Raw genomic sequence first — 16,275 nt, forward strand, 5'->3', positions numbered from 1 at the left:
CACACTCTGACATTTATACCAGCACACACACACACACACACACACACACACACACACACACACACACACACACACACACACACACATTCTTAATACACACATACAAAACACACTCTGACATTTATACCAGCACACACACACACACACACACTCACACACACACACACACACACACTTCTTAATACACACATACAAAACACACTCTGACATTTATACCAGCACACACACACACACACACACTCACACACACACACACACACACACACACTCTTAATACACACATACAAAACACACACTGACATTTATACCAGCACACACACACACACACACACTCACACACACACACACACACTTCTTAATACACACATACAAAACACACTCTGACATTAATACCAGCACACACGCACACACACACTTCTTAATACACACATACAAAACACACTCTGACATTAATACCAGCACACACACACACACACACACACACACACACTTCTTAATACACACATACAAAACACACTCTGACATTTATACCAGCACACACACACACACACACACACACACACACACACACTTCTTAATACACACATACAAAACACACTATGACATTAATACCAGCACACACGCGCACACACACACACACACACACACACACATACACACTTCTTAATACACACATACAAAACACACTCTGACATTAATACCAACACACACACACACACACACACACACACACACACTTCTTAATACACACATACAAAACACACTCTGACATTTATACCAGCACACACACACGCACGCACGCACACACACACACACACACACACACTCTTAATACACACATACAAAACACACTCTGACATTAATACCAGCACACACACACACACACACACACACACACACACACACACACACTTCTTAATACACACATACAAAACACACTCTGACATTTATACCAGCACACACACACACACACACTTCTTAATACACACATACAAAACACACTCTGACATTTATACCAGCACACACACACACACACACACACACTTCTTAATACACACATACAAAACACACTCTGACATTTATACCAGCACACACACACACACACACACACACACACACTTCTTAATACACACATACAAAACACACTCTGACATTTATACCAGCACACACACACACACACACACACACTTCTTAATACACACATACAAAACACACTCTGACATTTATACCAGCACACACACACACACACACACACACACACACACACACACACACACACACACACATTCTTAATACACACATACAAAACACACTCTGACATTTATACCAGCACACACACACACACACACTTCTTAATACACACATACAAAACACACTCTGACATTTATACCAGCACACACACACACACACACACACACACACACACACACACACACACACACACACACTTCTTAATACACACATACAAAACACACTCTGACATTTATACCAGCACACACACACACACACACACACACACACACACACTTCTTAATACACACATACAAAACACACTCTGACATTTATACCAGCACACACACACACACACACACACACACACACACACATCTTAATACACACATACAAAACACACTCTGACATTTATACCAGCACACACACACACACACACACACACACTTCTTAATACACACATACAAAACACACTCTGACATTTATACCAGCACACACACACACACACACACACACACACACACACACACACACACACACACACTTCTTAATATACACATACAAAACACACTCTGACATTTATACCAGCACACACACACACACTTCTTAATACACACATACAAAACACACTCTGACATTTATACCAGCACACACACACACACACACACACACTTCTTAATACACACATACAAAACGCACTCTGACATTTATACCAGCACACACACACACACACTTCTTAATACACACATACAAAACACACTCTGACATTTATACCAGCACACACACACACACACACACACACACTTCTTAATACACACATACAAAACACACTCTGACATTTATACCAGCACACACACACACACACACACACACACACACACACACACACACTTCTTAATACACACATACAAAACACACTCTGACATTTATACCAGCACACACACACACACACTTCTTAATACACACATACAAAACACACTCTGACATTTATACCAGCACACACACACACACACACACACACTTCTTAATACACACATACAAAACACACTCTGACATTTATACCAGCACACACACACACACACAAAATTTTATCTGCATCATGTATTCAGTTGTCCTGCAGTGTTCTATAATACAGAGAATAGGGGAAAAGCTTGTATTTGCTCCATACACCGTGTCCTAACTACAAACGATGCGACGCCGCGACACGCGATAAAAGGTATCTTTTCCATGTTAAGGTGCGTACACATTGCCAGCGACATCGCGCGCGACAGCGACTCAATACCATTCATTTTCAATGCGAGCACTGCGACTTCCGGCGACACGAGCTGTCGCGACCGTTAGCGCTAGATGTGGGCGTGTCCAGCGACGCGACAAAGTTGAGAAAAGTTCAACTTTGGAGCGACTAACGAAGCGACAGCCAATAGGAGAGACGACGGGAGAGCTCACGTGATCCTTCTCTCTCTCTCTCTCTCTCTCAGCTCCTGCAGTAACGGAAAGGTGGATGAAAGGCTAATTCTTGCTGTTAGAAATTTTCCAGTGCTCTATGATATGTCTCTTCCCACGTACAAGGACATTTTTAAGAAAAATACTGCATGGAAAGGTGTATCTGAGATCGCGGGGATTTTATGGACCCAGACAGACCGGCGTTTGCATTTTCGCCGCAGATAAACAGCCGCTCTGGCAAACAGCACGACTTGTTTCTCACTCATCTTTGATATAAAGCATTTTATGTACTGATTCCATTTAGATTTAGTCTTTTCCCTCCAAAATGTTTGTTTTTAGTGGCAAGAAAAGAGATTCGCTGTCAACAGCAATGGAATGACATCCGTGAATGTCATTTATAAACGTTACTAGGCAACCAGTAGTGGGAACGCCCACTAGCGACTTCACCACCAGCCACTGGCGACCTGCAGCGATAAAGTCGCTGGCAGTGTGTACGCAGCTTATATCAGAGTTTTTGTCCTAACCAGACGCGACGGCTGACAGATCCGCCCACACAGAGATCTTATTGGATGGAAGTTCTGCGTGTCATGAATATTTATGGTGCGTACACACTGCCAGCGACTTTATCGCTGCAGGTTTCTCAACTTTGTCGCGTCGCTGGACACGGCCACATCTAGCGCCAACGGTCGCGACAGCTCGTGTCGCCGGAAGTCGCTGTGCTCGCATTGAAAATGAATGGTATTGAGTCGCTGTCGCGCGCGATGTCGCTGGCAGTGTGTACGCACCTTTAAGCTGCGTACACACTGCCAGCGACTTTATCGCTGCAGGTCGCCAGTGGCTGGCGGTGAAGTCGCTAGTGGGCGTTCTCACTACTGGTTGCCTAGTAACGTTTATAAATGACATTCACGGATGTCATTCCATTGCTGTTGACAGCGAATCTCTTTTCTTGCCACTAAAAACAAACATTTTGGAGGGAAAAGACTAAATATAATGGAATCAGTACATAAAATGCTTTATATCAAAGATGAATGAGAAACAAGTCGTGCTGTTTGCCATAGCGGCTGTTTATCTGCGGCGAAAATGCAAATGCCGGTCTGTCTGGGCAGTGTTGCCAACTATTTTCAATGGAAAGTAGCTAAAGCCTGCTTGAAAAGTAGCTAAATGTCGCCAGATGACGTCATGCGTCATTAGCATATTAATGACGTCATCGCGTCGTATTTGCATTCTGCCTAATTTGTCGGTACTGTAGCCTACTTCAGTTTATAATAACGGTTATCTCCCCTAAACAGTGCTCATACTGTTTTTATATAAGTATATAGTCGAATGTCCAGTAAAACGGTTCTCAATTACATATTTTCTGTTAGACAACGGAACGGAACTTAGCTAACGTTACATGTTTATGAGTTTGAAGAAGGTTTATTGTTGTGTTTGGATAAGTAAAATGTATAGAGTCTGTAAATATACGATCTGAAGTCGGAGAGTTCAGAAACCGAACCGGAATGAATTAAAACTCTGATTAGTAGTGAATATAAGCGCCTGCCAAGAAAAAACGGTCAAATTAAATGTTTTGTATTAAAATAAAGGAGAAGGCAGCTGCTATGTGATCACTGATTGGTTCCTGCTAACACAGCGTGCACATGCGCAGCTCATTCATGTCTATGTCCGCTGGCGTGCAGTCAACGGAATGTGCTGCTCCTCTCAGCCGCTCACTGAACAGAGCAGACGCAGCGGGGAAGTAAGACCTCACGCTTGCAGTATTATACTGCAATATTTGGAATTTGGAAAGTTGCTAAGGTTTGTCCAAAAAGTCGCTAGTCGCTTTTTTGAAAAAATGTCGCTAAAGGGGTCTGAAAAGTCGCTAAAAATAGCGACAAAGTCGCTAAGTTGGCAACAATGTGTCTGGGTCCATAAAATCCCCGCGATCTCAGATACACCTTTCCACGCAGTATTTTTCTTTAAAATGTCCTTGTACGTGGGAAGAGACATATCATAGAGCACTGGAAAATTTCTAACAGCAAGAATTAGCCTTTCATCCATCTTTCCGTTACTGCAGGAGAGAGAGAGAGAGAGAGAGAGAGAGAGAGAGAGAGAGAGAGAGAGAGGGACCAACCCGCTCGATTCTCCCGATGCCCAGTCCGCCCCTGATCGGCCCAAAAATGCGTCGGCCCACCGGGAAAATGCCCGGTATGCCAGATTGCCAGTCCAGCCCTGATTTGATCCCAGTGTCATTAAAGCATAAAATCATGATTTCTATGATATTCTGCTTTCGTTCCAGAGCCCTGACTTCAAAATAATATTTTCCAGCAGATGGCATTTTTCTCATGTTTAGTCACACCATGTCCTAACTACACGCGACGCGATAAAATTCCAGCGACAGCAAGTGTGTCTGTCTACACTAGACGCGACGCGACTGTTTTTGGGCCGATCAGGGGCGGACTGGGCATCGGGAGAATCGAGCGGGTTGGTGGGTCGGCCGCAAAATATGCCGAATGGACAGCGACCCCCACCTCAAAAAACAAAAATGAAAAATACAAAAATGTTCTGAAGGTCGCACAAGGGTTAAAATGAACACGCAATGTAACACACAGGTTACAGATAACAAGTTGTACTCCACATCGAAATATTCCCAGTCTGCTCTCTAACACTGTAATATCCTTTGGTGATCATACATGAGGAGACAGGTAGATAAATTAATGGGAATCTTTATTAGAAGATGCAGAGCCGACAATGTGCCTCTTGCCACCAGCTCAACAGATGACAGACTGATATGGAGGCCCAAACCTGCAAAAATAATAAATAAATAAATGTAATAATAAAAAAGGAATAAATGTCTTGATAAAACAAATATAATTCGTTTTTAATTAAATGTATTCCTGAATTTATTATTGTATGACTTTATTCCTTTATTATTTTCTATATTTATTGTTTTTTATTTTTTATTTATGTGTTAATTTTTTTTTTTTTTATATTTATTTATTCCCACATATATTTATTTATTTATACATGTATTTATTTTTACTTTTCTGTGAGCAACATGGAAATGAGGGAGGCGGTCCTTGCGTAGCTCCAGTGCATCATTGGTTGAGAGCTCAATAGCACTTACTGAAAGCAAATAAGATGGACGTCCCAACTTAGCACTCTCTGACTCGCACAGATTTTGAATATGCAGGGCAACGTTTTGCAGAGAGTTTAACAATCCAGGATGTGCTTCGACATTCATACCAGCATACAGCTCTCCTAAAACATCAATAAGCACCTCTACTCTAAATTAAACAGTCATTTGATGCGTGGTTATCGACTTCATTTGCTATGTTGCGCAACTCTCTAGATATATGTGAAGCGTCAGCTATATATTTTATTTATTGCAGAACTTATATACACATACATACATAAACGATCAGGGAAATGAAGCATGGTTGTATCTTTTATAATGATCAATCATAACAACAGAAAACAATATTATGGATTTGCGGACATCAAAATATGAAGTCATATACACAGAAAAAAAAAGAAAAGCACAAGGTTAAATCATATCATTTATGAAACTTGCTCATTTTGTGGTTTTGTTGAAGAAACAGTTCCCCATTTATTTTGTGATTGTAGTATAAACAATAAATCTTGGATTGACTGAAGCTCTTGTGTTTTTAGCCCCACAAATAGCTTTAGTTTACACAATATGGCTATGACCTAACGTCACATCAAAACAAGTCCAGAGTAATCGAGCACACGCTTCAATCTACAATAAACCAATGTTAAGCAGGACCCGCCCACATCATTATCATACAAGAGACAGAAATGTAAGAATAAATATAAAAATAAATACAAGTGGGGATATTTAAATATGGAAATAAATACAGGTGGGAATAAATAAATATAAAAAGAAATGAATGCATAAATAAATGAATAATAATAATAATTAAAAAAAAATGAAAGATTAAAATTTTTAAAAAAAAATAAAAATAAAAAGAGAAAATAATAAAGGAAAAAAAGCCTACAAAAAATAAATTCAGGAATAACTTTCATTAAAAACGAATTATATATTATTTTATGAAGACATGTATTCCTTTATTTATTTTCTTATTAGAACATTTATTTATTTATTTATTATTTTTGCAGGTTTTGTCCTCCATAGACTGACACACACACTGCTCTCTATGCTCGTGCATCTAGAGGTCACCCATATGAAACCCCATGCCGCCCTCTACTGGACAACCTTGACTATAGCATCCCATTTACTACAAACGCACCCATTTAAGGTGATCTGGTTGGCTGTGGTGGAGCTATGACATCATGAGGTATGGGAGCCAATAGAGTGCCGAAGTTATGACGTCACTTTGTAGGCCAAAACGGAAGTTAGCGGCGCATGGGTTCCCTCGATCGAAAAACTATGCATTTTCCCCATAGACTTTTGGAAAATCGCAAAAAATAACATCTGTGTTCAACAAAGAGTTGTGACCCTTACACGTTTTGTCTATGAAGATAATATTTACAAGTTAATCCAAAATGTATACATTTTGAAGCCTAAATAAAGCCGTCAGATATAAAATGCTAACGGTAGGCTATAAACGGACTACAGCACACCATGGTCGCGGATCAACGTCATCATCAAGCTTCCTCAAACTTTATTGAAAAAACACGCTCGCTCATTATGATCTGCGCTGTGTATGAACACTTATCCACTTTTTCATGAGAAATATTGCCCATTCGTTTTTTCCAAAAATGTTAGAATCTAACTTTGTTTATGCGTGCTTCTCTGAGATTTTTTTTTTTTTTTATATTTTGTTAATGTTTTATTTATTCGTTTATTATTTTGTTAGTTTATATAAACCTTAATATTATTTTCTTTGTGATTAAGATTATTATGCCTTGATCATTGTGCCCCAAATAAACTTTAAAGATTATCTTTCACTGTATTATGTTTGATTGTATGTTTGCATACCATTTGCTAATTCGCCAGAAAAAACCCCGCGATTTTACCATCTCATAAGCACTAACGTGAGGCTGTTCGTCATGATGACGTCTAAAGTCCCCGCCAAAGGATGTAGTCCCTTTTAGCAACTTGTTAGCAATCACCGTTTTTAAGACACAATAAAGTTTAAAAAACACAAGCAGGTTATAACTGGTGTGTTTTATTTCATAGATCAAAACGTGAAAATATTTAGAGGCTTTGTTAACCACAGACCTTATTTCAGGCGATTTAGCAAAAACCCATTCAAAAAACCTATAGACTTTAGGGCGAGGGAACCGGAAGTGCTAAAATGCTAACTCACGTCCGCGTTTTGGCCTACAAAGTGACGTCATAACTTCGGCACTCTATAGTGATCATCTGAGAAAGTGAAAGTAACTGAGAATAGCGAAAGAGGAAGTGAACATAAAATATACGACACAGAAAAGTTGTACTTTTGATCAACGAATCCTACAGGTAAGATCTTAACCTCTCCGTAGAATTAAGAGAATTGTGTTCCTGGAAATGAATTATCAATGTGAAATGCATGTTGTCCACATGAATTCTACAGAAATAAAGTAGATTCAAAGCAAATGTGTTTCTTTACAGAGAGCTGAAATGTGAGCATTCTTGATGAGGCCTACACTGATTTCAGCGGGTGTTGGCTAATGGAGAACTGATCAAAATACAACGATATACTGTAAGAAACTATATACTGTTTATGGAAAGGAAAAGTTGTTATTTGAACAAGATAATGTGATATATACAAACGTATATAATGTGATATATGTGATATATGCAAACGTATATAATGTTATATATGTGATATATGCAAACGTATATAATGTGATTTATGTGATATATGCAAACGTATATAATGTTATATACGTGTATGTGATATATGCAAACGTATATAATGTTATATATGTGATATATGCAAACGTATATAATGTGATCTATGTGATATATGCAAACGTATATAATGTGATTTATGTGATATATGCAAACGTATATAATGTTATATATGTGATATATGCGAACGTATATAATGTGATATATGCAAACGTATATAATGTGATATATGTGATATATGCAAACGTATATAATGTGATATATGCAAACTTATATAATGTTATATATGTGATATATGCAAACGTATATGATGTGATTTATGTGATATATGCAAACGTATATAATGTGATTTATGTGATATATGCAAACGTATATAATGTGATATATGCAAACGTATATAATGTGATATATGTGATATATGCAAACGTATATAATGTTATATATGTGATATGCAAACGTATATAATGTGATATATGTGATATATGCAAACGTATATAATGTGATATATGTGATATATGCAAACGTATATAATGTGATATATGTGATATATGCAAACGTATATAATGTGATATATGCAAACGTATATAATGTGATATATGCAAACGTATATAATGTGATATATGTGATATATGCAAACGTATATAATGTGATATATGTGATATATGCAAACGTATATAATGTGATATATGTGATATATGCAAACGTATATAATGTGATATATGTGATATATGCAAACGTATATAATGTGATTTATGTGATATATGCAAACGTATATAATGTGATATATGCAAACGTATATAATGTGATATATGTGATATATGCAAACGTATATAATGTGATATATGTGATATATGCAAACGTATATAATGTGATTTATGTGATATATGCAAACGTATATAATGTGATATATGTGATATATGATAATGTGTTCACTTGTGTTATCTCAATCACAGGAACAATGGCGTCACTCCGTCTCCACAGACGGCGCAGGAGCATCGAAAAACCTCCTGATTTGTGAGAGAACTTAAAGATTCTTAAACATAATTTTCTTAAACATAATGCTTGAGTCAGAGTGTTTCAACAAACATGTGTTTCTTATATTATGAAGCAATATTAATGCAAATAACTCTTGAACCTGTTTCCACATATAGTATGTAGCATAAAGTATCATGAAGTATCAAAATAAACTAAAGAAACTCAGTTTCATCTGTCAGCTAATATGTTTGACATTAATAAAACTATCTGTTGGCCTTTTACAAACTGTACAATATATAATAATACATTCTTGATATTGTTTTTCTCTAGAGCTGATGTTATTCATCTCAAAAAAAATTTTTTTGAACTCTATGAGACGGATTACCTTCAACTCCAGCTGTGCATATCTAAACTGCAAAATATCATCAAAACATTTGAAGAAGATTTCAGACGTGCTACTAAAGGCACTAGAGATGGAGGACTGATGGGAATAGCTGGAGGGGCCTTCGCGTTTGCGGGACTTGCTTTAGCCCCATTTACTGCAGGGCGTGGGTCTCTTGTTGCGGGGGTAGCTGCAGGTGTTGGTGCAGTTGTAGGGGTAGGGGGAGCAATTAAAGGTGGAATCAGCAGCTCTGAGAAAACAAAACAGATGACACAAATAAGAAAAGACATTGAAGCTGAACTGAAGACATTTCAGAATAAAATCTCCCGTATCACTGACAAGCTAAAAGACATTCATCTGCGTATTGAGAAAATACTGGAAGACTTTAATGAACTAGAGAGCGATGCCAATTATTTTAGTAGATATTTTGCCTCCGCCAGTCAAAACCGCAACATACGGAGAGAAGACATTGTTCAAGTGGCTAACCAGATTAAGGGAATTCTACTTTCGATTGGAACCGTACAAAACATTATCAGTGCAGTTAACCTTGTGATTGACATGCTCTCAATTATAGAAAATACCAAGACACTCAATGACATGGACAAGCTTGCAAAAATACCCATAGATGAACAAATAAATGAACTTGATATCCGGTCTAAAGCCGGGAAATTCATTGTTAAAATGAGGAAAGTAATTCATGAGTTACAGAACATCATGAAAGAACTTGAGGAAATCAAAGAGAAACTATCAGATTATTAGGGTACAACCTGACAAACAAAACCATATGAACGGCTGAGAGACAACTTACTCGATCCTCTTGACAGAAGACAACAGCCCTATAGCGACGACATCTCATTGCATTGAACTTTGCATTGAACTTTACTTTGTCCTACAACGATTAATGTTAGCATTGTAAAAAGATAGATTTAAATATGATATAGCTGTCACTAAGTATCACTTAAAGGGATTATTTGCTAAAGGAAATGTATACAATATTTTTGACATGCAGAAATTCAAGTGTACATTGCTTTAGCGCTGCATTACCCATCAACAGAAGCAGATGTTTTGTTGTTGTTCTGTGGATATGCTTTATATTAATATTTTTCACTTATTCACAAGTGTGTGTTCCCAAATACAAAATGCACAAACACAAATGTAAACGTCCCATTTTCAGGACACTGTATTTTTAAGCTAATTTGGTAAAAATCCAAATAAGTTTACAGATCTTTATTGTAAAGGGTTTAAACAATGTTTTACATGCTTGTTCAATAAACCATATACAATTAATGAACATACACTTGTGGAATGGTCGTTAAGACACTAACAGCTTACAGACGGTAGACAATAAAGGTCACAGTTATATAAACTTAGGACACTAAAGAGACTTTTCTACTGACTCTGAAATACAAGATAGAAAGATGCCCAGGGTCCCTGCTCATCTGTGTGAATGTGCTTTAGGCATGCTGCATGGAGGCATGAGGACTGCAGATGTGGTCAGGGCAATAAATGACACTGTCCATACTTGTAAGACGTGTTGTTTCAACACTACATTTTGCTGAGTTATTTTCTTTAACACAAAATACTTGGTTGTGTCTGTTAGGTCATTTTGTAGGGTTATTTTCACATTATTGGGTAGTTTTTAACCAAACTTTGCTGGGTTAATGGTTGGGTCATTGTCACTGACAGTAACATTCACTATAGCCAACCCAAGCTGCTGGTTTAGTAGTGATAATATTTGACCAACTGGGGCCCAGGACAAAAAGCAGACAAACTGGTTAATCCAAACTTCTGCTAGCTGCCTTGAGACGTCACATAGGTCAAATAACCTGAAACTGAAACTACAGAGACTGTGTCTGTTCCCCGACTTACGAAACACAAAACTCTTACTAAATAATTTAGAAAATATTTTGATTAAGGTCAAACTTGTTTAAAAAGATAAACATCATAGGGCTACTAAACATTAGATCTCTTTCAACCAAAGCACTAATTGCAAATTAAGTTATTATAGATCATAGTTTGGATGTGCTCTGTTTGACTGAAACCTGGCGTAAATCGGATTAATATATTTGTTTAAATGAATCTACTCCCCCAGGTTATTGTTATAAACATGAGCCTTGTCTGAAGGATGAGGTGTTGGTTTTTGGTGTTACTCAAAGGACAGGATATAAATGTAAGTCTTTTGAACTAATAATGCTTAATGTGACACCATCAGACACAAATAAAAAATAATTGTCGTATTTTGCCCTTGCTACAGTATATAGATCACCAGGGCCGTATTCTGATTTCCTTGGTGAATAGAGCTTTAATTGTTGGTGACTTCAACATTCACATCGATAATGACAAAGACACATTAGGATTAGCATTTATCGATATTCTCAACTCTCTTGGAGTCAGACAAAATGTGACAGGACCAACTCATCACCATAATCATACGCTAGATTTAATTCTTTCATATGGAGTTGGTGTTGATACTATAGAAATTCTTCTGCAGAGCGATGACATCTCGGATCAATACCTCGTCTCGTGTATGCTACGATCAGCTAATATTACTCAATCTACACCACGCTATCGTTCAGGTAGAGCTATTCTTTCAACTACTAAAGATAGCTTCACTAATAATATTCCAGAATTGTCTGACATACTCAGGAAGCCACAAAGTCTAGAAGAACTTGATGTAATAGCAGAAAAGATAAATACAGTCTTCTCTAGCACTCTTGATAGTGTCGCCCCTTTCAATTAAAGAAAATGAAAGAAAAAAAGCCCCAGCTCCTTGGTACAATGATCACACTCATGCTCTCAAGAGATCAGATCGGAAAATGGAGCACATGTGGAAAAATACAAAATTAAGAGTTATTTTGTGGTGTATGGAAGAATAGTGTCTGTAGATACAGACATGCATTAAAAGCTGTGAGGTCAGCATACTATAACAAACTCATAGAAAATAACCACAACAATCCTAGATGTTTATTCAGTACTGTGGCTAAATTGGTTAAGAATAAAGTCTCAACTGAACCAGATATTCTGTCGAAGCACAATAGTAATGAATTCATGAATTTTAATACTGATAAAAAAACAGTGTCTCATTATTTTCCTCACGTGAAACTTACATCCTTCTCTGTCATAGGTCATGAAGAGCTAACAAAATTGATCAAAAAAATCAAAAGCAACAACATATATGTTAGATCCAATTCCAACTAAGCTCTTAAAAGAGGTATCTCCTGTAATCTCAGAACCTCTTCTTAATATTATTAACTCCTTGCTATCCTTAGGACATATCCCAAGAAACTTTAAAATGGCAGTTATCAAACCACTTATTAAGAGGCCACAGCTTGATCCTGGAGAATTGGTTAATTATAGGCCAATTTCAAATCTCCCATTTATGTCCAAAATCCTAGAAAATGTAGTGTACTCCCAACTATGTTAATATCTACAGAGAAATGGTATAGCTGAACAATTTCAGTCTGGATTTAGATCAAAACCTATTATTAATTATGTATGTACACTCACCTAAAGGATTATTAGGAACACCTGTTCAATTTCTCATTAATGCAATTATCTAATCAACCAATCACATGGCAGTTGCTTCAATGCATTTAGGGGTGTGGTCCTGGTCAAGACAATCTCCTGAACTCCAAACTGAATGTCAGAATGGGAAAGAAAGGTGATTTAAGCAATTTTGAGCGTGGCATGGTTGTTGGTGCCAGACGGGCCGGTCTGAGTATTTCACAATCTGCTCAGTTACTGGGATTTTCACGCACAACCATTTCTAGGGTTTACAAAGAATGGTGCTGAAAAGGAAAAACATCCAGTATGCGGCAGTCCTGTGGGCTGAAAATGCCTTGTTGATGCTAGAGGTCAGAGGAGAATGGGCCGACTGATTCAAGCTGATAGAAGAGCAACTTTGCCTGAAATAACCACTCGTTACAACCGAGGTATGCAGCAAAGCATTTGTGAAGCCACAACACGCACAACCTTGAGGCGGATGGGCTACAACAGCAGAAGACCCCACCAGGTACCACTCATCTCCACTACAAATAGGAAAAAGAGGCTACAATTTGCAAGAGCTCACCAAAATTGGACAGTTGAAGACTGGAAAAATGTTGCCTGGTCTGATGAGTCTCGATTTCTGCTGAGACATTCAGATGGTCAGAGTCAGAATTTGGCATAAACAGAATGAGAACATGGATCCATCATGCCTTGTTACCACTGTGCAGGCTGGTGGTGGTGGTGTAATGGTGTGGGGGATGTTTTCTTGGCACACTTTAGGCCCCTTAGTGCCAATTGGGCATCGTTTAAATGCCACGGCCTACCTGAGCATTGTTTCTGACCATGTCCATCCCTTTATGGCCACCATGTACCCATCCTCTGATGGCTACTTCCAGCAGGATAATGCACCATGTCACAAAGCTGGAATCATTTCAAATTGGTTTCTTGAACATGACAATGAGTTCACTGTACTAAAATGGCCCCCACAGTCACCAGATCTCAACCCAATAGAGCATCTTTGGGATGTGGTGGAACGGGAGCTTCGTGCCCTGGATGTGCATCCCACAAATCTCCATCAACTGCAAGATGCTATCCTATCAATATGGGCCAACATTTCTAAAGAATGCTTTCAGCACCTTGTTGAATCAATGCCACGTAGAATTAAGGCAGTTCTGAAGGCGAAAGGGGGTCAAACACAGTATTAGTATGTGTTCCTAATAATCCTTTAGGTGAGTGTATATATGTATGTATATATGTATGTATAGATATACTAGTGGTGGTGGCGTAGTGGGCTAAATCACATAACTGGTAATCAGAAGGTTGCTGGTTCGATCCCCACAACCACCACCATTGTGTCCTTGAGTAAGACACTTAACTCCAGGTTGCTCCGGGGGGATTGTCCCTGTAATAAGGGCTCTGTAAGTCACTTTGGATAAAAGCGTCTGCCAAATGCATAAATGTAAATGTAAATATATATTAGTGCTGTCGATATATATTATTAACTTGTTAATGCAAAATTTGCTTAACACCACTATTTTTATTTATATTATAATATATTTAATAGACGTTTTATTTGATTATCTATTTATTTATTTAATTGATCTTTTAGTGTGTATTTTATTTTTAAATGTTTTATTCAGAATTTATATTATGTATCGTATAATTTATTTCTAATTATTTTATTTTTGTTATCTATGGTTTATCTTATATTTTCATTTATATTATAATTTTACTATTTGTAAATATTATATATTTAGTTTTTTATTTTAAGTGTTTTTATTGTTTAGTACTTATTTATAAAATATTTAGTTATTAATTATTAGTAGTAGTATTGTTGTTTTATTAATATTATTTTTATTTATTTATTGTATTTAATATTGCTTTTAATCATATTAATATAATATTATATGTATGCATTAAATATGTATTATTTTGGTAACACTATAATAAGGCTCCATTTGTTAACATTAGTTAATATGAACTAACTGTTTTAATTGTTTGTTCATTAAATAATGCATTAATAATGTTAACGAATTGAGCCTTATTGTAAAGTGTTACCAGAATTTTTTCTTACCAGAATTTATTATCATAGATGTTTTATTATATTTAATTATTGAGGGTCACCGCTTCTTCGTTCACCACGTCTCATATCATATCCTGAACAACGTGTCATCTTTAACCGACTATGACAAGAATCTTAAAAGTCAATTTAATGACTGTAGAAAAGATACAGATATACAGAGAGTTTATTTGTCTGTTGGTTGATGTAATATATTGTATTGATGATGTAAACATTGTTTTCTATGTTGTTATTCAGACATTCAGGTTTCTTTCACATATTGTTGCATGTATTAATTCTGCAATATCAGATGTGCATTGTGTGGCCTGACTGTATAGGAGGACATGCATATATGTAGTATGTTGAGTAATGAATCTTCAGCATACATCACAACATACACCTCAAATATAAGGTTATGAATTCTGGACAAATATTTTTATTTTATATATATATATATATATATATACAGTGTGTGCAAAAATTAGATTTTCACCTCCATATTGATATAAGATTCATACTTTTGGAACACTTGGAAGCAGCAATAGAAATGCAGTGACAGTATTGACAGTGTCCACCTGGAGGCGCAATTGCCGCGTTTGTAAAGCCTGATGTTATAATATTAGAATTGAGAAAATTGGCTGACCAAATCAAGGGACAATGTGTGTGTGTGTGTGTGTGTGTGTGTGTGTGTGTGTGTGTGTGTGTGTGTGTGTGTGTGAGTGCGTGAGCGTGTATTTATCACTTTGTGGGGACCAAATGTCCCCATAAGGATAGTAAAACCCGAAATGTTTGACCTTGTGGGGACATTTTGTCGGTCCCCATGAGGAAAACAGCTTATAAATCATACTAAATTATGTTTTTTGAAAATGTAAAAATGCAGAAAGTTTTCTGTGAGGGTTAGGT

The 16,275-nt window shown here is 37.1% G+C and overlaps 1 protein-coding gene across 1 annotated transcript; it reads left to right on the top strand.

Annotated features, from left to right (window-relative positions):
* Positions 1–6,623: 6,623 nt before the first annotated feature.
* Positions 6,624–11,200, top strand: LOC127623633 (apolipoprotein L3-like). The gene is made up of 4 exons (XM_052098048.1): positions 6,624–8,095; positions 8,228–8,318; positions 9,424–9,484; positions 9,776–11,200. Exons 3-4 carry the CDS (start codon positions 9,429–9,431, stop codon positions 10,584–10,586), a joined length of 867 nt encoding a protein of 288 aa, XP_051954008.1. The 5' UTR covers positions 6,624–8,095; positions 8,228–8,318; positions 9,424–9,428; the 3' UTR covers positions 10,587–11,200.
* Positions 11,201–16,275: the final 5,075 nt, after the last annotated feature.

The sequence above is a fragment of the Xyrauchen texanus genome, chromosome 30, assembly GCF_025860055.1.
Source record: "Xyrauchen texanus isolate HMW12.3.18 chromosome 30, RBS_HiC_50CHRs, whole genome shotgun sequence".
In the NCBI taxonomy this organism is placed as follows: domain Eukaryota; kingdom Metazoa; phylum Chordata; class Actinopteri; order Cypriniformes; family Catostomidae; genus Xyrauchen; species Xyrauchen texanus.